This window comes from Xyrauchen texanus, chromosome 8 (genome assembly GCF_025860055.1).
Source record: "Xyrauchen texanus isolate HMW12.3.18 chromosome 8, RBS_HiC_50CHRs, whole genome shotgun sequence".
Lineage (NCBI taxonomy): Eukaryota > Metazoa > Chordata > Actinopteri > Cypriniformes > Catostomidae > Xyrauchen > Xyrauchen texanus.
This window is the reverse complement of record NC_068283.1, coordinates 15163833-15188385: the sequence shown is the minus strand read 5'-3', so window position 1 is coordinate 15188385 and position 24553 is coordinate 15163833. Positions and strand designations below refer to the sequence as shown.

At 36.7% G+C, this 24553-nt stretch overlaps 2 protein-coding genes across 3 annotated transcripts in view; both read right to left on the bottom strand.

The window, feature by feature from the left end:
* Window positions 1-15833, bottom strand: part of LOC127647269 (ubiquitin carboxyl-terminal hydrolase 31-like) — a 37192-nt gene extending 21359 nt beyond the window's left edge. For both annotated transcript variants that reach the window (XM_052131416.1, XM_052131417.1), the window contains exons 1-4: window positions 14274-15833; window positions 6945-7082; window positions 4953-5047; window positions 4778-4870 (exon numbers count right to left, since the gene is read on the bottom strand). In XM_052131416.1, coding sequence (XP_051987376.1) covers window positions 4778-4870; window positions 4953-5047; window positions 6945-7082; window positions 14274-14801 — 854 coding nt within the window. In that variant the 5' untranslated portion in view covers window positions 14802-15833. The remainder of the gene's footprint in view (window positions 1-4777; window positions 4871-4952; window positions 5048-6944; window positions 7083-14273) is intronic.
* Window positions 15834-18601: 2768 nt separating this feature from the next.
* LOC127647273 (BTB/POZ domain-containing protein KCTD5-like) overlaps window positions 18602-24553 on the bottom strand; it is a 29331-nt gene continuing 23379 nt past the window's right edge. The window contains exon 6 of the mRNA XM_052131421.1: window positions 18602-23324. Coding sequence (XP_051987381.1) covers window positions 23295-23324 — 30 coding nt within the window. The 3' untranslated portion in view covers window positions 18602-23294. The remainder of the gene's footprint in view (window positions 23325-24553) is intronic.

Here is a 24553-nt window from a genome sequence, read left to right as displayed (position 1 = left end):
ATTCGGTCAGAATGGCCCATAAACACTATTTATACTTACTGGGCGAACAGGCTTCGCTTAGTTCGACTACATATGATGATGAAATGCAGTGACATTTTTGTTCTGCCAAGGCGTTCATTTGGTGAGATTTCTCCTGTTCGCACACATCTCTCATATTTTTGACCCAAGACAACTCGGCTGGTTGAAGTGCATTAATGATTGATTAAAACTGTTTGTGGGTGCGGTTTTGAAGTGACGCTTTTTATTTACAATCGCGCATGCCAGCTGAGGAGCTGTTACCTAGGTTACTGTCGTTAAAATGGAAAACTTTGAAGCTTGTCTCTCAGAGATTGTGTGGAAGTCAACTTTTTTTTAATTATTTGCAACACAAACTCTACAAAGACAGCACGGCCACGACAAATGATTGAGATTTTACAAGTGAATGGGGGCGTGACAAAGCAAAGAAGTGGCACAGTGCTAAAAGCGGTTATCCACGGAGAGAAAACCCTACAATATTGTCTTTACTTGTGGCTGGAACAGTGCGTTAAACATCATGACATCACCCTAAACAAACAAATTTTAAATCGATGTCACGCATAGTATAAATGGCGGCTTCAGTCGTCTAGGGTGCTTTAATTCTTTAAAGAGAAAAAATGTTGCTTCTTCCAAAGTATAAACCAGGCTTGACACTACTGCACTACAAGACCATGCCAATCCGTGCACACCTACATTCCAGTATCAAACTAAATGAAAGTGGGGTGTTGGGAAAATAAATAAAAACTGCAGCATTCATTTTAAATCAACCACATCACACTGCTTAAAGTCCATTTAGGCCTAATGTGTCCAGCAGCCTGATGGGACCGAGAGCATATTTTCTTTGCTTTAATGATGCTTGATCACCTCTTGAAATGCATTTAGAAGTAGACTTCGAGGACAAACAGTGTGCAGTGGCCACAGAAGGCATCCATAACTAGCTAAATCAAAAACTCTTCATCAATTTTCATCCACATGAAGGGGGATATCATGGAAGGGGCAAGGATTAAATGGCCTATTAAATAATATACATAGAAATAACAGCATTTGCTAAGCATGGATAAACAGAATTAAGAAGAGGGTTGTAGATGAAATCCACTCCCACAGATGGTGACAAGAATGAGCCACACATCGCACAAGTCACAGATCGCTTAACTTCCAGACAATTTCCTCTCCCTCCCATCAGTCATTTCTCATGCTGCCAGAGCATATGTAAGCTCCAAAACTACTCTTTCACTGCACTAATGTTTTTAAGAGCGGAGAGATGCCAACAGTGCAGAATGCCATGGGTCGCCTACCCGGTTCTTCTTTATGATCTAGAACTTCACGGATTAAGGATGATAAGAAGCCACCACCAGGGTTTTATTCAATAATGATGTGGAATTGAAACCTGCCCAGCACTTCTACTCTCCTAGGGACCATTATTCACTCATTCATCATCTCTAATGTACTGTGAGAGGCAGGTGTGCTGTAAATCACTACTGTATTTTTCCTAACAGTACAGCTTCTTTAATCATTAATGTGTACTAATAAATTCAGCAGTTTAAAACTGGCTCTATATTAAACCAAGTGCTCTCCTTGATGACCTAGTACTGGCCTCTTAAAAATAGCATCACAGTACCTCATGAGAACAGCAGTACGGGATAATTTCCGCTCTCAAATAATGTGAGGGAAAATGTACTGCATATTAAGCATATAAATCAAGGAGAAAATAACTATTTCAATGTTAAATTAATGTCAAATTTTAAACTCACTATAAAAAGAATATTCTGGGTTAAATATGATGCAAGATCCATCAACATCAACTGTGGAATGCTGCCATTTACCAGAGAAAATACAGTAACTCCGACCTGTCAGTTTGTGAAAAGTCGAGATCAGTAATGCACTTACAATTAAAGCCTATGGGGCAAGTACACAGTGAATAAACATTACACTTTTTTAAGTAACTTTTTTTTTTTTTAAAGCAGTTTGTTTTGGGGGTGCAGAAATTACACAGTTCAGCTTGAAGACTTCAGTCACACTACATTTAGAGCAAAACCTTAAAATGACAGTTCACCCAAAAATGAATGATTGACTTTCTTTTATCTGATGAACTAAAATTAAGATTTTTTAGAAGAATTTCTCAACTCTTTTGGTCTATGCAATAAAAATGAATGGAGGCCAAAGTTTCTAATAAAAATCACATAAAGGCATTATAAAAGTGGTGAAATCATTGTCTGCAGAAGTGATATGATGGTTGTGGGTGAGAAACAGATCAATATTTAATCCTTTTTTAATAGACATTCTCCTTCCTGCTGGGTCAATCTCCAGTTTAAAGCTGCAGTATGAATGATTCAATGATACAAATTGCCATTAAGTACATAAACAATCAGTGTTCAAAACAATGTTATTGATTCATTTCGGTAAGCCTATCAAAAAATTTGTATTTTGAGCTGTCGGGTCATTTTTATGCTTTCATTTTACAATGTTAGGCCTACAGTTTCACTTGGTTTATCAACTGCCATGTTTATTTTTCAGTTTATCGATTTAGTCGTTTATTCTTTTGACAAAAATGTCGTTTAAAAATAGTCAATATTCAGTCATTTTAGTCAGTTTTACTTTTTTACATAAACTTTTAGTCAACAAAAATTATACTTTCACTTGATAATGCCATGCCAAATGGACCAAAAAAAATTATAATTATAAATATTTTCTAATGTAAACATGTATCAAACATATAGTATAAATGTATATAGGTCTATTGTCCTTGTTGTGAAAAACCAGAGTTCCTGAAATAATGTATAGACGGAAGTATTAGCTTTTTTTCTTTTTAAGTTAGCCTACTGTACTCTGAAATCTTCATGCTTTAGAGACTTATACATTTTCCATGAAAGGACACATTGCGTGTAGCATGTTTCTTATATTCACAACGCAAGTTACGCAACGCAAATGATGGATATTCTGACTAGCGCATTATTTAGTTCAAGTTCACGTGTTCATTAGTTTCGTTTTGCAAATGTAATTTGTTCCTTAAATGTTGTGGATATATTGATTAATCTCATGTATAAATAGGATGCGTTTTAATTAGGTTTTTACCCCATTTTAAAGCAGTTAATTTAGCCGGTGTTAGCGCATTCAATTTACACAGCTCAAGAGAGATCCCCAAAATTTTGTATGAATGGATTAGAAGAATCCATGTCTAATATCTTCTTCTATATACAGATTCTCAAGATGTTTCTTCTTCTTTGAATACCTTGCACTGTTAATATCATGCAGTCTAATTTTTAGTCATATTTTCATCAACAGTATGCTTTAATAAAATTCTTTCATTTTCGTCATGATATGCGCCTTTTTCGTCTCGTCTTTGTTAACATTGACGAAATCAAAAAACCCTTCATCAATGAACGTTTTCATTGACGAGATTAATAATGTAAAAATGTGTTCAATGTAAAACGTTTTACATTGAACTCTAATCAGCAGTATCATGAGTATCACCTCTTAAATTGATTAAGTATAATACAATACAAATAGTCAATAAAACACTTGAATAATCATATTAAAAAATGCTTTTAACTGGCGATGATTATGGAGAGTCCCCTGTTCTGTATGTAAAAGTGTAGTGTCAGAAACATGTACAATTCATTCATTCAAAATATGTAAAAAAAAAAAATAATAATAATCGTATAACATAATAATATCAACATGAAAATAGCATGTTATGCCTCCGGCTCTGAATTTCTCCCAGTCATGATCACACAGAGTCGACATCCAGGTAACCTAAAATCATGAGATTCATCTGCCAGAGCAGCAGTGTCGAAACACGACAGGCGTAATGTATTCTTTAGCAAATAGCTTGAAATGTTACATTTCAACCACAGATGTTGTTAGAGAGCACAAAGTTATGTAGTGCAGCTTTAACTTTCACTTTCACATTGTTCTTCTTCTTGTGTTTTTGGTGATTTGCATTCTTCATGCATATCGCCCTCTACTGGGCAGGGAGGAAACTTTATGATAAAACAAAAAGACTTAAATATTGATCTGTTTCTCATCCACAACTATCATACAGTCTAACTTCTGAAGGTATGGATTAAAACACTGGAGTCTTATGGATTACTTTTAAGATGCCTTAATGTGCTTTTTGGCATGTCAAAATTTTGACACCTTGTCTGTGAAAAGTTTTATTCCTTTTAGTTCTTTCCTGCATTACAGTACGCATTTTACTTTCGTTTTAACAAACTAGGGGGGAATCAAAAAATATTTTCTGTGGTAATCAACGGTGATGTTAATGCTGTCAATTTTTAACCCACAATGTTTCTTTAAACAAGAAGACAGTTTGGTCTCACTTAATAATATCAATGTTAAGATATCCAAGGCCACAACAACAGGTTTCATAGTTGGTGTCACTACATTATGTTGTGGATTGTAATGAAGATCTATGCCAATGTTTACACAGTTAAATTAGCCACTTGTTTTTTTTCTTAATTTAAATGGTTTGTCTATAGCAGACAAAATTATTGTTATCATTACAGTCATAAAATCATAAAATCGAACAAAGGTCAAAATTGAACAATTAATTAAAACTGTTCCAGAGATATCTAAAAAAAAAATCATACTGATGGTGATCAGTCATAAGACTAATATAGAAATGACAGTAACTCAATCTGCCTTGATTCTTAGCCCACAAAAAAAGTATATTGCTGTCATCAATCCTCACAGCATGGAAATGAAATAGTGGTCTATGTGACATCATCAAGCGTTTTCGAGATGGAGGCTGGTGTGTACTCACCGTGTGTGAGGTAACGGAATTGGGAGGGAGATGCACAGAAAAGGATCAAACGTGTTGCTCTGTTTTTGACAGTGTGGACACGTGAGTGAGGATCTGGAAGCAACAGAGGCCATAGAGAGCAATTACCATCAAGACAAACATCTGATTACAGCCAACAGACAGGCATCAATCATACCTGTACTGAGCTTGAAAGAGCTCTTGAACAAATGAGCCAGCTGACAGAGGAGGTGAAGGTCCCTCTAATGCTCCGTCATCTTCCTCAATGGGGGGCTGTAGCAACACACACCAGAATGATGCATAAACAAAAAGTCAATTAAAATCCACAATAAACATAAAATGTACTTCTTAAGTCTGAAACGAAAACAGCCAACAAAACCAAATTTAATACAGAACATATTTGGAGACCAACTTATTGGAACACGTCCATAGTAAAAATGATTAAATACTTCTTAGCATGAGGCAGGAACATGACACTTATTTGAATGAAGCAGACATGCTGATTGACCTTATGCGAGTATACAGGTGCCTGACCCCACCAGGACACCATAGGTTGTTAAAAGAAACCAAAGAGCCATCAACCAAACAGGCAATTGGATGTGATACAGCAGGATTTATGTCTTCAAAACTCTTTTGCCCTGGTCTTTGTCAGACTGATGTCTGATATCCGGCTCCTCGCTGCCATTCCAGGGTAGAATGGCTCTATAAATCTACCTAAGTTTGGCTCTTCTCCTGTTCTACTATTATTAAACTATTAAAATTTCCAGCTTTTATGGAGTTGCCCAGGCAAACCCCATTCTGTGCAACCTTTGTAAACAGCCACAGTGGTTAAAGGAATGTTCTAGGTTCAATACAAGTTAAGCTCAAGCGACAGCATTTATGGCATATTGTTGTTTATCACAAAAAATCATTTAGACTCGGCCCCACTTTTCTTTAGAAAAAGCAAAAATCGGGGTTACAGTGAGGCAATTACAATGTTGACATTTTGGCAATTTTTGGAGGGTTTAAAAAGGCAGAAATGTGAAGCTTATAATTTTATAAACACAATTACATTAATTCTTCTGTTAAAATTCATGTATTATTTGAGCTGTAAAGTTGTTTAATTCAAAACATTTTACAGTAATTTTAGGGTTATATGGTTTGTTGACATTACACTGTCATGGCAATGGAGTTACAAAATTGGCTATTGAACTGTTTCATGTGACACTGTATGACCGTGCCAACATGTTTGTGACCAATATTCCATATACCTATATTGTGCTGTGCTGTGAGACGTGACAAAAAAGCTTCTTTGGGAGTTAAAAGCAGCTCCTACAATCATACAGACGTTTTTTAATACTGTGACGAAATCACACCAGAACACAACAACACAAAAACATTTGTTACTTCTGAATGACGTTTACGGTGCTCTACCATTGGCTGTGTGTACTCGCCGGTCACACGTCAGACTTGCCGGTGTATGGAGATGAATCGTGGATAAAATATAAATGTATGGGAAAGTCAAATTTGGCAATATTTGGGCTGTCTTCAGACCTGTATGAACTTTTCCTGGGACTTGGCATGGATCAAAAGGAATTGTTTATGCATTTCTCTATATTGTTTCATGGATGTTTTTCCCATGGTTTCCTCCCACTGATGGACACAAATATGGCGGCTGCGAAGAAAAGTGATGTCATTGAAACAGGTCAATACCTTTACACAGGAGAGGTTAGTAAGTGATTTTATCACACTAATTTCATGTATGCATATTGTTTATGTGTTGTGGCTATATTTTTTAAACAGTGAGTATTTTAAGGTTAAAATTTGGCCCCCATTTACTTCCATTGTAAGTGCCTCACTGTCACCCAGATTAAAGCTTATTTGTCAATTTCTTTAAGAAAAGGAGTCAAAATAAGTTTTTTGGTAATCAATATCATGGCACAAATGCTTTCGATTGAGCTGAACGTGTATTCGTCCATATTCCTTTAACAGCATCCTAATACAGTTGACCGAAAGAAGTGAACGTATTACGTTTTTGTTATACCAAGCAGTCATGAATCAGCAAAACAGTTAGTCCTTCCAAAATAAAATCACTGCAAATAGGACATTTATGCAGATGTGGTCACTTGTGGAGAGATAAGTTTGCCAGATTTAAGTCCCATTATGTAATTTCCTATGAAATCAATCATACCTTTACAGAGGATCTGCTGTTAGGGTGCACAATATGGTTGAGGTCTTCATGGACACGGTCGAGAAGCCAGAGTAGGAACTCCTGGGCATCGTGCTGGGCATTCCCCCGGTACTGCAGGGCACTCCTTGCCACAGCATTCTATAAAACCATATATGGTCAACATTCTCTGCCAGCAACCCATATGATAAATTCAGTTTTAATAAAAAAGTCATGAATGTTCAGAATATTTGGAAGCAAGATATGGAAAACTTCTGTGCAGTATTGACAGCAGAGCCTTTAGGAATTCACTTTGATGCTTTTTCAATGTTAAATTCAATGAAACTATATAAGCTGCTGTGCCAGCAGTGGATCTTCCTAATAACATCAGCGGTTTAACCATGAATGACAAAAGATTACTTGTGTCAATGTCCCCTATCAAATTTTGTTTGTGCTGCAGAGTTGCTGCAATATGTTTCTTTAACTTGGATTTGTCAGATTCAAACCAATAACTTACTAGTGCATCTCATTAAAATACCTAAGAGTTAAGCCACTCTCAAACTAGGCTTTGAGCATGCAACATTATTTTAGTTACTGCAATGGAAAGAACATAATGTCACACTCGTGTACTAGTTTTAATAAATAATAAAATCACAAATAACAAATACTATTACATTCAAATCGTTCATGCTGTCCACGCACTTTGCTTCAACAATAAACACATTCTGCTTTGAAATATATATTCTTTGCATTGAGCCAAGAGGTCAGTGTGTGACGTTTCAATCATATACTGGTCACACGTCTTCTCGTTATCCGAATTAGCAGGTCAGAGTTCACCAAACATTCGTCCACAGCAGAATGGGAAATATCTTTGCACAAGCTTGCGTTTATGGTCTTCTGTGTTTAGATGTGTTTGAATGAAAGTGAGTGGAGTGCATAGTAAGATGCAGCATAATTTGTTTGTGAATCGGACTACACTGGTCGAGCTGTGTGTTTGTTTCAGCGTGCAGTTTTGAACATACCTTTTTAAAAACAAAATTACATTTTTTTGGTATGACTGTGTAATTTATGTTGTAGAGCAAATAATCTTAAAAGTAATGTTTAACACATTCTTTATTTTACTAAAATCCAAAACTGCCATTATAAAAACAAATTTGTAAATCCAGAATTTACCCATGACTCGAAAATGCACCTCTGGGATTTTGTACTACAACCTGAGCCCTGTTTCACAAAGCCAATTTCAGTGGCTACCCAGTTAAGTTTTAGAAAACTCTAGAAGGCAGGCCAGTATTTACAGGTGTTCCATCACCATAGCAACTTAAGCTACACAGCTAATCTGCTACGGAGCAGGTTTTATTCTAGACTACAGATCGTAAAACTGATGCTGAATCAATCAGCTGTGAGTAAAGTGATATATCACTTCCCTTGCATTTCAAATTAAATCGCACTTTAAAGGGAAATGTATACAATATAATACATTAATTTCGATTATATATTGTCAATTAATATGTCAGACCTACATATAAAGATATTCTAAGATGGTTTATTTGAAGGATCCTGGAACCTTGTATCTTTTGAGCAGCACATTAAAAATGCATTATTGCATTTCTTTAAATACTGTACCTGTATACAGTGTGTGATGCTGAGAACCTTGGAATTTCTTTGCAGAAGTGTTTGTAAGGTGATTCTCATGCTTTAGATATGCATTTACAGTGTTGTGAAAAAGTATTTGCCCCTTCCTGATTTATTCTATTTTTGTCTGTTTTTCATACTAAATTGTTTTAGATTCCGAGTAAACAAAAAATTCAGTCTTCATTCAAAAGTATATATTTTGAAGCAAAAATGTTATCCACCACCTATATCACCCATGTGAAAAACGAACTGCTCCATTAAACTTAACAGCTGGTTGTGCACCTTTAGCAGCAACAACTGCAACCAAACGCTTCTAATACCTGAAGATCAGTTTTTCACAACACTGATGGCATTTTGGCCCACTCTTCTTTGCAGAACTGCTTTAGTTCAGCCACACTGGAGGGTTTTCAAGCACAAACTGCCTGTTTAAGGTCCTGCCACAGCATCCCAATTGGGTTCAAGTCAGGACTTTGACTAGGGCATTCAAAAACTTACATTTTGCTTCTTTTGAGCCATTCAGAGGTGGATTACTCCTATGCTTTGGATCCTTGTCTTGCTGCATAATCCAGTTGCGCTTGAGCTTCAACTCAATGACTGATGACCGGATATTCTCCTTTAGGATATTCTGGTATAGAGCAGAATTCATGTTTCCCTGAATTATTGCAAGTCACCCTGGACCTGAAGCAGCAAATCACCACCACCATGCTTGACCGTAGGTATGGTTTTCTTTTAGTGAAATTCTATGTTTGATTTACGCCAGATGTAACAGGACCCGTCTTCCAAACAGTTCCACTTTTGACTCATCAGTCCACAGAACGTTCTCCCAAAAGGTTTGAGAATCATCAATGTGTGTTTTTGCAAAATTCAGATGAGCCTAAATGTTCTTCTGGGTTAGCAGTGTTTTTCACCTCACCACACTTCCATGGAAGGCATTTTAGACCAGTGTCTTTCCGACCAGTGTCTTTCTAGTAGTCACAAACTGATGCGAAAGAGGCCTGCAGTTCCTTGGATGTTGTCCTTGGCTTTTTTGTGACTTCCTGGATGAGTTGTCGATGTGCTCTTAGAGGAATTTTGGAAGATCGGCCACTTCTGGGAAGGTTCACTACTGTGCCACGTTTTCTCTATTTGGAGATAATAACACTCACTGTGGTTCTTTGGAGTCCCAGAGCCTTTGAAATAGCTTTGTAACCCTTCCCAGACTGATGTATTTCAATTAGAGCCTGACCGATATGGGATTTTGAGACGGATACTGATTTTAGAGTTAAATTCACACCATCAACCGATATAGTTCATTTTTGAGCTGGAATGAAATCAGACTTTTTCTATGTGGATTATGTAACAATGTGACTATGCAAAGGTACTCAGAAGGCTGCTTTCTTAAATATTTTTATCAAAGAATATTTGGCATTATTATTTTACATTGTCAACACTGGAAAAGTAAAGATTTTCCCTCTGAAAAGTAGTGGAAGTATAAAGTAATAGAAAATGCCATGGTAATAATCAATAAGTACAGTTATCAAAACATCATCAGCAATATTTCAATGTTAATGTATAACAAAACAGTCACAAACAACAACTCATGGTGCACTGCTGCCAAGTCAAGAGATAACCCCATGAATGCAATTTCATAGATTTGGGGATTTAGTAACTAAGGGGGGAAATACTTCTTCACACAGGCCCAGTAGGTATTGGATAACTTTTTTGCTTCAATAAATAGCATCATTTAAAATAAGTATTTTGTGTTTACTCAGACTGTCTTTGTATTGTGTGACAAGTCTTTCCACATGAACAAATCTACTTGAAGTTATATTTTAGAATATCAAACAAAGTGACATGCCTTTCACTTAAATTATATTAGGGTCTAAATTTCAATTAACATAAAAGCTTTTATATTTTAAACAAATAAATAGATTTTATGCTGGTTTTATTTTCTTATTGTGAACCTACATAAATTAAATTACACATAATATTACGTTTTTCTTTTAGGCAGTGTTTCTTGTTGTGTAAATGTACAATGTCTCAAGAGATGTAAAACATGCACTCTCATTTCACCCATTGGCAAAATTCACTCATTCAAGTGCATGAGCTTCAGGGTTAACCACAAACTCAGAGCCAAACTCTGATTTGAAAGATAACGTTTGCAGCGAGCATCATGAGATCGCTGAACCAGATCCAAATCATTTTGGCGCTATTTGGTTTTCTCAACCTGAAACGTACTCTCAAACTCTGAGTTTGTTCAACTAGTTTCATGCCCGGTGTTGGGGAGTAGCTAACTACAAGTTTTAATAATTTTTTTCCGTAGCTTGACATTAGCTCAGCTGCTTTTAAAACAGAGAAACTTTTCTAGTAGCGAGCTACTTTTTCCAGCAAGTAGTGGTGTAGTGCGACCAAACACTACATTATGTTTTGTTAGATTATAACGTATACCCTTCTTTATTGCAAAGAAGCTAAACTTCAACAGGCAAAACATCTAATGAATTTACAGCATATTCTGGCTGCTGCTATAGGGGTTGACCATACGTCCACTTTTTTGGACATGAAACCAAAGCATCCGGCCGGGATTTAAAAATTGCCTCTGAATGTCTGGGATTTGGCTTTGTCTTCACATTGATGTGCTCTCTACAATTAGGACAAAGCCTATCATACATTTTGTGTATCTGATACAGCACATCAGTTTTTTTACATTTGGACTATTTTGAGACAACATCAAATAGCCTAAATTTAAACTAATGTGATGGATGAAAATAAACCATGATGGAAATTTACAAATCGTTTATCGGTAATCCGTCTGATATTTGTAGCACAACCTCTGTATGTGACCTGCAAATCTGGCACTTGTGTGGCAATGGCAAACAAGAAAATACAGTGAACAAGAGCACAAGTGAGGGGAGAAACAGAGTCTATATTCACATATTATCCATACTAAATATTATTTGACAAGCACAAAACATCAGGAGAGTTTGTCAAAAAATAAATAAACAATCTTTAGGGAAGTATGCTAAACGTGTGCAGAGCAGGAGGAATGAAAAGTGTGAAGTATAGTATAACAAATACGTTTTTAAATGTGTCTGATCTTTTCTGTTTTTATTTTATATTATGGCCATTATTAAATGTTACTTGTCATTACATGTATTAAATACATACAATTGAAGTGCATACATTAGATGTATTTAATTAATAAATTAATTAATAAATGTTATTATTGTAAATTTTGTTATATTATTGGTTTGGTAGCAACACTGAAAGAAAATATTGCTTCATTAAGTAGCTTTAATGTAGCTAGCTACTTTTTCAAAAGGTAGCTTGGCTGTAGCTTAACTAATTTAAATTATGAGTAGATTGTAGCTTGTCAAACTACAGTTTCAAAGTAGCTTCCCCAGCACGTTCGTGCTAGTGATGGGTCGTTCATGAACAGTTTTTTCCATCTCATGAACAGTTAAAACTGTCCCACAGAGCAATAACTATGTGCAATACACAGTTTAAGTCTATTTATATTTATCCAAGACATCCTACCTCTTCTGCCATTACATTCCCTTGCACTGTATATAACAGATTTGTATTTAAATTTGCACTACGCATGTATGTATGTGTATAATATATACACTCACTTACCTGTTCAATTTCTCATTAATGCAATTATCTAATCAACCAATCACATGGCAGTTGCTTCAATGCATTTAGGGGTGTGGTCCTGGTCAAGACAATCTCCTGAACTCCAAACTGAATGACAGAATGGGAAAGAAAGGTGATTTAAGCAATTTTGAGCGTGGCATGGTTGTTGGTGCCAGACGGGCCGGTCTGAGTGTTTCACAATCTGCTCAGTTACTGGGATTTTCACGCACAACCATTTATAGGGTTTACAAAGAATGGTGTGAAAAGGGAAAAACATCCAGTATGCGGCAGTCCTGTGGGCGAAAATGCCTTGTTGATGCTAGAGGTCAGAGGAGAATGGGCCGACTGATTCAAGCTGATAGAAGAGCAACTTTGCCTGAAATAACCACTCGTTACAACCGAGGTATGCAGCAAAGCATTTGTGAAGCCACAACACACACAACCTTGAGGCGGATGGGCTACAACAGCAGAAGACCCCACCGGGTACCACTCATCTCCACTACAAATAGGAAAAAGAGGCTACAATTTGCAAGAGCTCACCAAAATTGGACAGTTGAAGACTGGAAAAATGTTGCCTGGTCTGATGAGTCTCGATTTCTGTTGAGACTTTCAGATGGTAGAGTCAGAATTTGGCGGAAACAGAAAGAGAACATGGATCCATCATGCCTTGTTACCACTGTGCAGGCTGGTGGTGGTGGTGTAATTGTGTGGGGGATGTTATCATGGCACACTTTAGGTCCCTTAGTGCCAATTGGGCATCGTTTAAATGCCACAGCCTACCTGAGCATTGTTTCTGACCATGTCCATCCCTTTATGGCCACCATGTACCCATCCTCTGATGGCTACTTCCAGCAGGATAATGCACCATGTCACAAAGCTTGAATAATTTCAAATTGGTTTCTTGAACATGACGATGAGTTCACTGTACTAAAATGGCCCCCACAGTCACCAGATCTCAACCCAATAGAGCATCTTTGGGATGTGGTGGAACGGGAGCTTCGTGCCCTGGATGTGCATCCCACAAATCTCCATCAACTGCAAGATGCTATCCTATCAATATGGGGCCAACATTTCTATAGAATGCTTTCAGCACCTTGTTGAATCAATGCCACATAGAATTAAGGCAGTTTTGAAGGCGAAAGGGGGTCAAACACAGTATTAGTATGGTGTTCCTAATAATCCTTTAGGTGAGTGTATATATAAAAAGTCTTATTATATATAAATATATAATTTATTTTCTATTACATTTTTTTTTCTTTTTGTATTATTATCCCTGTCTTTTTGTTGTATCGTATTGTTGTGCACTGTAAGCTCATGTCAACAAGACAAATTCCTTGTATGTGTAAGCATACCTGGCAATAAAGCAGATTCTGATTTGTTCATTTCGATCTAATCTTTTATGTGACTCAGAAGAATGAGTAGTCTCAGAGAGTGATTTGTTAAATTTGTATGCGGTTTGTTCGCTTGTTACGTGAAAACCACAAAGGTACTGTACAGGAAACAGAAATTATTAGTTCACCTCTGGTGTCATCTGGACAAAAGAATGAACGACTCGGACGAGAATATTCCAGAGGTGAACTAATCATTTCGGTTTCTCATAATTTGTCCTTGGCTGGATTATTTTGTAAGTGTTCCACGATTTGACTGTTTTCAATTTCCGGTCTCCAGTGTTTTTGCTCACATCGGCGTATATTCTTAGCGGATAATGTAATGTTTAAGGTATTCCATTTGTAAAAATTGTCAAAAAACATGCCGATACTTCACAGAGTCGAGATGACAGGTTTTTTTATAGACAGTGCCTCACCTAAGTGTGTAGATGACATAAAGCAATGGTCAGAGTTGAGTTAAGTTGGTATCATTAATTATTCTGAGTTGTTATGACAGCCAACAACTGCACATGTTGAGCCTCAAATTCAATTTTACTCAAATAACACTTAAATAAATGTAGATGATGCTCGTTTTTTAAATTGGCATCTCGAGACCAGGAATAGAAAACAGGCAATTCGAATCATCATGGCGTCACCCTGTGGTTGCTCAGGAAAACTGTGGATAATCCAAAATATTCCAGGTGAACAACGTCACCTATTCTAGAATTCCGCGCGAACTTACTTTGAACTCTCGACTGTGCTGCGGCGTGTATTCAAACGTCCACAGGGCTCGGACCAATCCGGACAGCTGCTCGGTCACGTCTCTCCTGTCCGGGCCGCCCTTCCTCTGCATAACACCGTTCGTCTTGGGTTTCTCGTCGTCCGTCTGATCTCCTCGATACTGCTCCAGCGCCAAATACTCTGCGAAGAGCTCTGTGTTGCTCAGGCACTGCAGAATCGCGTTCATGAAACACGTGTTGCCGTGGTTTTTCAAACCAGCCACTCCGGGAATTTTGTCCTTGGGGAGAAACCCACCACAGTCGCTTTCATCCGAGGCGACGGATCCCTTCCCTTCGTTCTTGAAGGCTGTGAATCCTCCGTCGTCCTTGTCGCCCTCCGCGGCGTGCAGCTCCGAGCCGAAATGAGAGAGTGTGGAGAGAGTCTTCAGGACTCTGCTCATAAAACTCCCTACGGAGCGCACCGAGCCCCGGCGGAAGAGCTTCTTGCCGAAGCCGGACTTCTTCTCTTTACTCGAAGCCTTGCTCGACATGATTGAAGTGTTTAGGGCATCCCCTCTCTCAATCGTCTATGGGCGCTCGTGATATCGAGGCTATAGCTACAATGCCAGAGATCAAACACGGACTGTTTGTAGACGCTGGCTACTTATTTGGAGCGTAAAATCGGCTTAAGAACTGGCATGTTACCGGAGGCAGTGTCTCTATTCTCGACGTGTTTGCTTCATTCACACCACCAGATTCTTAATAAAAAAAAATAATAATTGTAAAACATTCGCGCGCATACCACATTTAAAGGTATTTAAAAACCAGTTATGTCAAGTTGGCATTAACCAAACAGCCCGTTATTAAGTTGCACCAGCCACTCTCTCCGATTCTTCAGCATTCTTTATTACGAGCCTTGTGGCCCCGGTTTACCTCACTACACCATTTAAAAACAAGCCGCTATTTAGATCGCACGTTTGCATGCTGTCTAATCCAGAGAAGTGATTTCATTCTAGCTAACACTTTGGCTAGCTAGGCCTGCCCAAGCTAACTGTTTGCCATGTAAATTAAATGAGGAAGGGGGAGTTAAAGAACCAAACAATGCGCGCTGCTCGTTCTGCACCTGCACCGAAGTCAAATGCACACGCTGGAGCCAAACGCTGTAGGCATGCAGATCACTGTCATAGTATGGGACAGAGGTTAGCCCGCGCTGCTAGTGCGCTAGCTGCTGCTTCATTTCTTAATGAGTGCATGCATAATTGAACGATACACTGCTACTCCACCCAGATAATGACGCCAACCAAAAGCTAAATATGAAGCATAAGCGTCCAGACTGTACGAGGAGGCGAGGTACTTTAGCTTGTCTGTGTATTTTGAGATTTTATCCAGCAGTCCCACCGATGGCTGTCCATCAGCAGCAGGCAGAGGCGCGCGCGACCAAGCGATAGTTCAGCGTGCGATTTCCCGTAACCGCACATCAGAAAATAAACCCGTTATGTTTCCCCGTTGAATTTTCGGTTTTCTTCACGCCGGCGCGGAGTTTGAGCTTCCGATAGAATCAAATCGGACGGTCTGTTAGTGGGCCGTCTCGTCTTCGAGTGCTTTTCTAAAAATCACTGACACTGCAGGGCGGCGGTGCGCTGATGATGACGTCACAGCCCAGCAGCAGTCTTGTTCAGGTAGTTTCTGGTAGACACTGTATTATTAGGGATTAGGGGTGTCCTCGTCCTCATAGTACTTTGCTTTTGCACAGACTACTCTGACGTGTTATGTATTGCATGGTAAGTCTGAACAATATTTGTATGTATATGTTCATGTTCCATATGCAAAGATGGAATGGAATACAGTGAAAGACAACTGAGCACCTGTTAGCAATAGCTTGCACATACTGTAAATTCACCATTACCGCTCCAAACTCATAGAAGAGGTGCATTTCATGCAGCTCTTTAGTATGGAGCTCCAAATAGGACAACATAACTCCATAAAGATACTTTAAAAATGGAGGGCCAAATTAAATAATTAAATAAATAATACATAGTGAAATAATAATAATTAAAAAAACCCACTAAAATAATTAATAAATATTAATAATAAAATGTCTATTGTTTTTAATTTTAACATTCTTTTGTCCATTTTAATTTTAGCATTATCTTTGGGTTGTTTTTATTTAAAGGGTTCACCCAAAAATGAGAATTCTCTCATAATTCATTCACACTCATGCCATCCCAGATATGCAAGACTTTCTTCTGCAGAACACTAACAAAGGTTTTAGCAATAATATTTCTGCTCTGTAGGTCCATACAATGCAAGTGAATGGTGACCAAACTTTGAATCTCCAAAAATTCTATAAATGCATCATAAAAGTAATCCATAAAACTGATATGGTTAAATCCATGTCTTCAGAAGCTATATGATAGGTGTTGGTGAGAAACAGATCGATATTTATACTTCGTGCATTTCACCACCTGGCCGGGGCTGGTCAAAGGTGGTGATTTATAGAAATGATGGAATTAAATATTGATCCGTTTCTGTTCCCACACCTATCAAGCCATCCATAGTAATAGTCCAATAGGCTCATGTGGTATATATACACAAGTTTTGTGAAAGCTGCACAATCATTTTGTGCTCTCAAATCCAGTGGAGGTCTTGACTCACATGGTGCCCCAAGTGAGATTTATCTAGCACAAAGCAATAATTATCTTAATATGGATTATATTTAACAAATATACAGTTGAAGTCAGAAGTTTAAAGGCAACTTATCTAAATATATTTAAACTCAGTTTTTCACAATTCCTGACATTTAATCATAGAAAATATTCCGTTTTATGTAAGTTAGGATCACTATTTTAAGAATGTGAAATAGAACAATAGTAGAGAGAATTATTTATTTCAGCTTTTATTTATATCATCACATTCCCTGTGGGTCAGAAGTTTACATACACTTTTAGTATTTGGTAGCATTGCATTTAAATTGTTTAACTTTTATTGTGAACACAATAAGTTGCTGGAATTTTGACCCATTCAGAGTCAGGTTTGTTGGCCTCCTTAATCGCACATGATTTTTCAGTTCTGCCCACAAATTTTCTATCGGATTTGCTACATATTAGTCAATTGGTGAATCACTTATAACTGGTTCATTTACATGGACAATCTGAACAAACCAATTCATATATATCAACTATACCAAGGTCCTCCACTGCTTAAATCTAATTGTCATTATAGCATATTTAAATTGGATATGTTATGTTGACATGCAATAACAAAATTGTTTTTTATCTGAATGTATATTCCAATAAGAATTTACTCTTGATTATCATTGAATATCGACTTCAATTTCAGTCATATAGCTATTGTATGGCTTTGAAAGACTTAAAATAATGCGCACAAGTCTTTATTGACTACTTTCATGGTGTCAAATGGTGTTCTTTTTTTTCCATTTTAGAGTTTGACAAACATCTTCACTGTGAACTGTCGTTGAATGGAAATCAGCTGTGTGAACATTCTTTTAAAAAAATCTTTTTGTGTTCCATAGAACAACTAACAGGTTTGGAATGACTTAAAGTTTTGGGTGAAATATTCCTTTAATGTTCCATCTAGACTTGTTTTGACCAGTTCATCCATGTGAGAGGAAAATGTGCTTTCAAAGCTGTAAGTTAGATTAGTCACAGAGGTCCAAGAAACCTGTTTTAGATGAACTCGAAAATCTTGTCGAACAGGATTTCAGCCCAACTGATATTCATCCCAAAGAAAAGACCTACTTAATGGTTTTGCATAGCCAGTAAATTTGCCCAGAATGTCTCAAATAAAGTATTTCTTTAATATATACTTGAGATAATGTATTACAAAATGTTTGTATTATTTATTACAAAAGGGTAGGCCTACAGGAAGCTATTTATAGTAACATAACATGATGCTCTTGCTCTACCTCAGTCAATAAGTCCTTGTTGGCCAACAGTCTCAAAGTGACCCATGGTTAAAATTAGCATAATTATTTCTGTCAGTGAAAATGAATGTATTTACTGAGAACATGTTAAGATTTTTTTTGTGTGTGCAAATGACATGTACATGCACAGGAGAACTGAGAGAGAACAGTCAGCATCAGTTTTGGCCTGGTGCCACAGATAAGACAGCTGTCAGATAAGGTCATTTGACTAAGGTCTGGTGTAACATGAGACCAGCATCTCAAGCAGCCAGAAGCCTTGCCGTGCTTCCCTACACTTCCCCTTTACCCCATCCATTCTGCATTTAATACTCCATCTGCACACAAAACTGCTCACTGTTGCATTGTAATAAAGCTTGGATGCTCAATATAAGACCCAGCATAATGCATATTAAACATTTATGAGCTTTAATGACTGTTAATTTGTATCAATATACAACCACAGACTTTATTGTTTTTTCCCCTTTGGATTCTGATACTTTTGTGGATTCTGAGTGGATCCTAATCTCAAAGCACTGCATGGTGTGTCATTTGTTGCAGAGATCAGGAAGTACAAAAAGTCTGATACATTTAAAAGGTAAGTTATTCATCACCTTTTGATCTTAATGACAAGACTACAGTCCACACACTACTCATAACAAATTATATATATATATATATATATATATATATATATATATATATATATATATATATATATATGTTTATATCTGAATAGTCAGAATGTGCTGTCAAGTGAGACAAAAACAATTCCTTTGAAAGCTTCTTTGGCATTTTGACAGTTTTTTCTAAATATCTGGCATAGAATCAGGCTTAGATGCAACAGGGCTCTCCATTTTGGGCAAATATGTGTCACTCCCCAACAAATCAATCAGATCTGACATTTTGGCCAATAGAAAACTGAGCCTGTGCAGGCTGCACAGCAGGATTGGCAGGCTTGTTGCTAAGAGTCAAAGTGCAATAACTCATCTGAGGGACAGGGCATTCCCACACTGCTCAATAGAGCACGCACCCGTTAAATGGAGAGATGTACACAAGGCAGAGAAACATGTTGCAGCTTGTTGAAATATCATGGGAAATTGCATCAGTGCACAGGCACATAGCTCCCTGATGCATTCACTCATGCATATCCAATGTTTTTGTGCAATCTAAAGATACGACAGGACAATTTAAAAATAAAGTAGGTTTAAAAGTAGGCAAACATGTTTTTGAACTTTGAGTAATGGTGAGCAAAGGTGATAACAGGTAGCTGGTGAATCAAAATATACAGTATTACTTTAAAAGATGCACTAAGTGTCTGGATAGTAAATCCTACAAGTGAAACAAGATACAATTTTAAGTCAGTTTGAGTGTTCATATCCACAGCAAAAACAGTGCGGGACAAGTTTGGCACTGAAGTTTAATACTTAGGGAAAGGGTTTTGTTCCAACTAATAATGAAGAGATAGCTAATAATGCCTGTTCAAATGAAATACATTAGTTACTCTGGTGTATAGATGCATTAGTTATGACTGAGTATTAATGGGTGAGATTTAACTTGTCAACATGTTTGTAGATTCTGCATCGTAATACACATTGTTTCCCTCAGTGAATGTATTTCCAATATGATCTCATTTGTTCTAACTCTAAAATACCTAAAAACTCCCTCTGCTGTGATAGATGTGTCACTACAGCAGTCTTTTTAAATTATTGCCCTGTTCGCCCATTTATTATATGGGAACAGACTGTAAGACACTTTGGTAAATTATTAAGTACCTTAGAAATAAATCCAGCAATTTAAATACCTGCATAAGAAGGATTAGTACATGTATTTATTGAATGTGTTTCAAAAAATATTCCAGGTTCAATACAAGTTAAGATCATTCAAAAGCATCTTTAGCATTATGTTGATTACCACAGAAAATAATTCTCATTCATTAATGAAATTTTCATTCATTAACAAAAAAAGCAGAAACCACAGTTGCAGTGAGGCACTTACAATGGAAGAGAATGGGGTTATCCATAAACATTAAAATACACTGTTTTAGAAGTATGGCCACAAAACTTCAAAGGAATAGTTCACCCTAAAATAAAAATTATCACATTGTTTACTTACCCTCATGCATACCAGATGTGTATGACTTTCTTCTGCAGAAAAAGCAGCACAAAAGATGATTTTTATACAAATATTTCAAGTTAATGGGAGCCAAAATTTTGATGTTCCAAAAAGCACATAAAAGGCAGCTAAACACATAAGTCCACTTTTGCTAGACCTTCTTCTCCCTTCTCAGTAGGGAGCGATATGCATGAAGAATGTGAATCAACAAAAACAAAAGGAGAAAGTGAAAGTGGAGATTGACTGAGTAGGGAGGAGAAAATGGACTTAAATATTGATCTGCTTCTCACCCACACCTATTATATAACTTCTGAAGACATTGATTTAAACACTTTTATGCTGCCTTTATGTGATTTGTGGGGCTTCAAATTTCTGGTACTTATTCAACTGCATTGTATGGACCAACAGAGCTGAAATATTCTTCTAAAAATCTTAATTTGTGTTCTGCAGAAGAAAGTCAGTCATACACATCTGGGATGGCATGAAGGGGAGTAAATGATGAGAGTTTTCATTTCGGGGTGAACTATCCCTTTAAACATTATATGCTTTGGCATGATTTTAGTGTGATAAAATCTGTTCTACATGACGTCAGTGTCATTCACTGTTGTCATGGCAACGTAGTAACGTTGCAATACTGGACGTAAAAATAAAGAGGTACGAGTCAAAATCATTTCTGTGGTAATCAAATGCTGTTGATTGAGCATGACTTTGCATGCACCCAGAATATTCCTTTAAACCCATTTTACATTGAAGTCAGAATATTTAATTGTATTTAGTCTTGAAAGAAAAACCCCTTTCAGAATTCAAAAGTGTTTATCATTTAGATTGAACAGGTTTTAGCATTACCATCATATACATTTTCCCCAGTCTTAACTTGCAATTACATATACTATGTGAATACACAAATTGTAAGCATAAAAAAAAAATTCAAATACAAAAACATGTTATATAGGAATAAGTATAGGAACAGCAGTGACAAAGTGGAGCAAAAGACATATCAGTCTGCTTCTGCCCATTTTTAAAATACATTTTGAAGATTGCACACTTTAATAGGGAAAGAAAAAAAACCTGAGGCAGAATATCACCTTGGACACCCACACCTGCCCCATAAGTAAAACTCACTGATGCCCTATAGAAGTTTACGTAAAAGGGCAACTGAAATGTGTGATTGGTGCATCAGAGTGCACGTTGCTACCTCCACCTACATCTGGGAGGCAGGACGATAAAAAAAATAAAATAAATAAAAAAGGACAGCATTGCAGTGCCCTAAACAGTGATAACATCACCCTCCAGCATCGCCTTGATGCCGTGCAGCGGCCTGGATGTCAACAGTGAGTGATGGACGTTTGTCTAGACACCATGCACTGTGAAGGCTCAGTGGCTATAAGAGAGGCACATTTCACCACGAGACACTGACTCAGTGAGCAAACAACTTAACACTCCACTGACAATAAATGAAACCTCCTCTCTAGTTGCGAAGACACAAGATTGAAAGTAACTAACTAGGTAATTGAGAGGATATGTAAACATACAGGTCTTAAAGCCACACTAGAATGTGGTGTCACATAGTCAAGGTAAGTAAACGTGTAGTATTATCGTTTATAAAACACCAGCTATGTAAACTTCACCTCGATCCGGCAATATTAAGAGATCGGATTAATCTCTGCCAAAAATTATAGCTTGTACTCCACTATTAAAAGCCCTTTGTGTGTGAGAGAGGATTAGGAGAAGAAAAAAAAAAAATACATGCACTGAATATTTAGCTCTTTATAGGTCTATATGCAACGTTAAATAGATATACTTGTAGCCTAGCAAAGTGATGTGTTATTTCCCTGATCACAATTCCAAAAGTAATTCAGATCTTGTGTAGGTTCATTAAAGGCAACATTGTATTTTTTTAAATAAACAACAGGATTATGTATATTTGGAATCAAAATTCAACTTCAAAAGTGTTAAACCAAAGTATTAAACTGCGGTGTTAAACTATATAAATGTTAATTAGTCAACACTCTCTTATAGAAGTGTCTTTTCTTACTCCGTCATTTACTAAAGCGTGAACAAAATAAGCCCTGCAACACCACTTATTAACAGTCACTGTCATGTAAGTAAAGTGCCGTTCTAAACTGTATTGTCAAAACAAATGAGGCTGGATGACTTTGTGGCCTTGTCTTCGTTCTTCTATTAACCCAAGATAGATCAGGACATCTACTTCAATATCTCTATCGCAAGTAAAAATTATTAAATTATCACAAAAATCTCGGGTGTTTTTTTCACCCCTCAAATAGCGTTAGAATTAGTTCCAGTTTAACCAAAAACCATTTGGAATGAATCCAGGGATGGAAGACAAAAATGTTTGTTCTCTTTTTAACCAACTCAAGACAACAACAGTATAACCTCACAAAACGTGAGGTAACATTGAGGCAAACTGTTATGGATATTCTTTCACCCTCCTGGTATAAAAACTAATACTATGCAAGTCAAATAAAATCAGATTTGCTCCAAAAAACATGCTAAAACAAAATCCTTGCAATACAAATGCACCATTCCTCGCCAGTCAACATTACACATAAGCAACCTCAATAATGTAATCTCAAATCAAAACAATACTTCTCTACTCTCTTATTTATGATCTCTGAACTGTGTGTATGACATAATATACAGTTTTAAATATAGTTTTGACAAAATTGCTCAATGGACCACAAATTACATGATTAACATATTTTGTGAAAGTCGATAAGAGACCCTGAGTAAACATGACTGGGCCAGACATGATTGAGGCCCTTTTTGCTCAGCTTACTAATGACATGCATATTCCTACCTTTTAAACAAAGATTCAGAAATATATCCACCAACAGTCCGGTATTACTGTGCAGGCACAAACAAGTGTCAATTAAATCGAAAAAAAGAATAGAGCATCCATTCTAAATAGGTTGTCTTGCCGCTTGACAGCTTTCACTCTCAATGTGATATGGTGCATGCTGTTTTGCACAGACGTTGCAGGACCAGAGTTTCACATTCGAGAGCCTTGTTCTTGAAGAATCTGAAAAAGAGTAATAATTGTTAAATAAACATAATAGATGATAGAAGTTTAGCATGTCTAGACTAACAGGGGGGGGGGGTGTTGGAGGGCTCAGCTGACATGAGTAGGGCTGGGTGATATTTTGAATATTATATTCTTGGCCATATAAAGTTAACAAACATTGTGAAGATCGCAATGATTTGAGTGCATTATTTGGTCATTTTGTATTCTCAAGACCATAACAGTATTTCTGCTCCCTGTGTCACAACTCAAGAGTTCAAAATATATAATAGTAGTGCTGCAATAAACAATCAGTACAATCGATAACAATTGATAATTAAAATAATCAACACAGAATTTAATTGTCTGGAAGCTCAGAGTCACGAGTTGAAGTGGACAAAAAAAAACTAAAACAAACAAACAAACGAGCTGTCCAGTGCACAGGAACACTATGTTAAACACTTAAAAAAATCCTAAGCATGCAGTTTAATGTGCATCAGCTGCTGCGTCAGGTGCGCTGTCAGAGTGTTTTGTTTAATGTGCTTGAGTGTCAATACGTGTTTTCCTAAGTTTCAATTTCAACGTTTAACTTGACACAGCGACCTAAAAACATTGCGTTTATGACACGACATGACCAAAGAGACACTCCAAAAGCATCTGTCTGACTCGTGTACATTGGCCCTTATTATAAATCATTTTCAGACAGATTGACCAATTTAATAGCAAAATGGTTTACTGTGGACTGTCGGCTAATGATAGGCTTATGTTCAATAATATGGAAATAAATAACATATTCACTTCCAAAGCCACTTTTTGTATTGGCTATCAATCATTTTCTCATCTGCCACAATAATGTGATGCATTAACATTTTTGGAATGGTTGTATTTATAATATATATTTATTATTATTTAAATATAATTATTGAATAATTCTACACTGAATTATTGTTATTTGAGGGCCTTCTTCAGCAAATATTTAGTTATGCGATTGTGATTAATCCTTAATCATCATCATTATAATTATTATTTTTACATTTATAATTGTTTTTATGTCTTCATTTGTATAAGTAATTTTCCTCCTGCATGTTTAGACGTATTCTTGCCTGACGGTAAATGGAAAGGTGGTTACGTATATTATATATATTATTTTATCACTTTATTATTTATTTATTTGCTTATTCGTTTGGAGTGCAATTTGAATTTAGAAATGTATTTGATTTAAGTTTTTCGTTTTTTAAATAAATGATTTA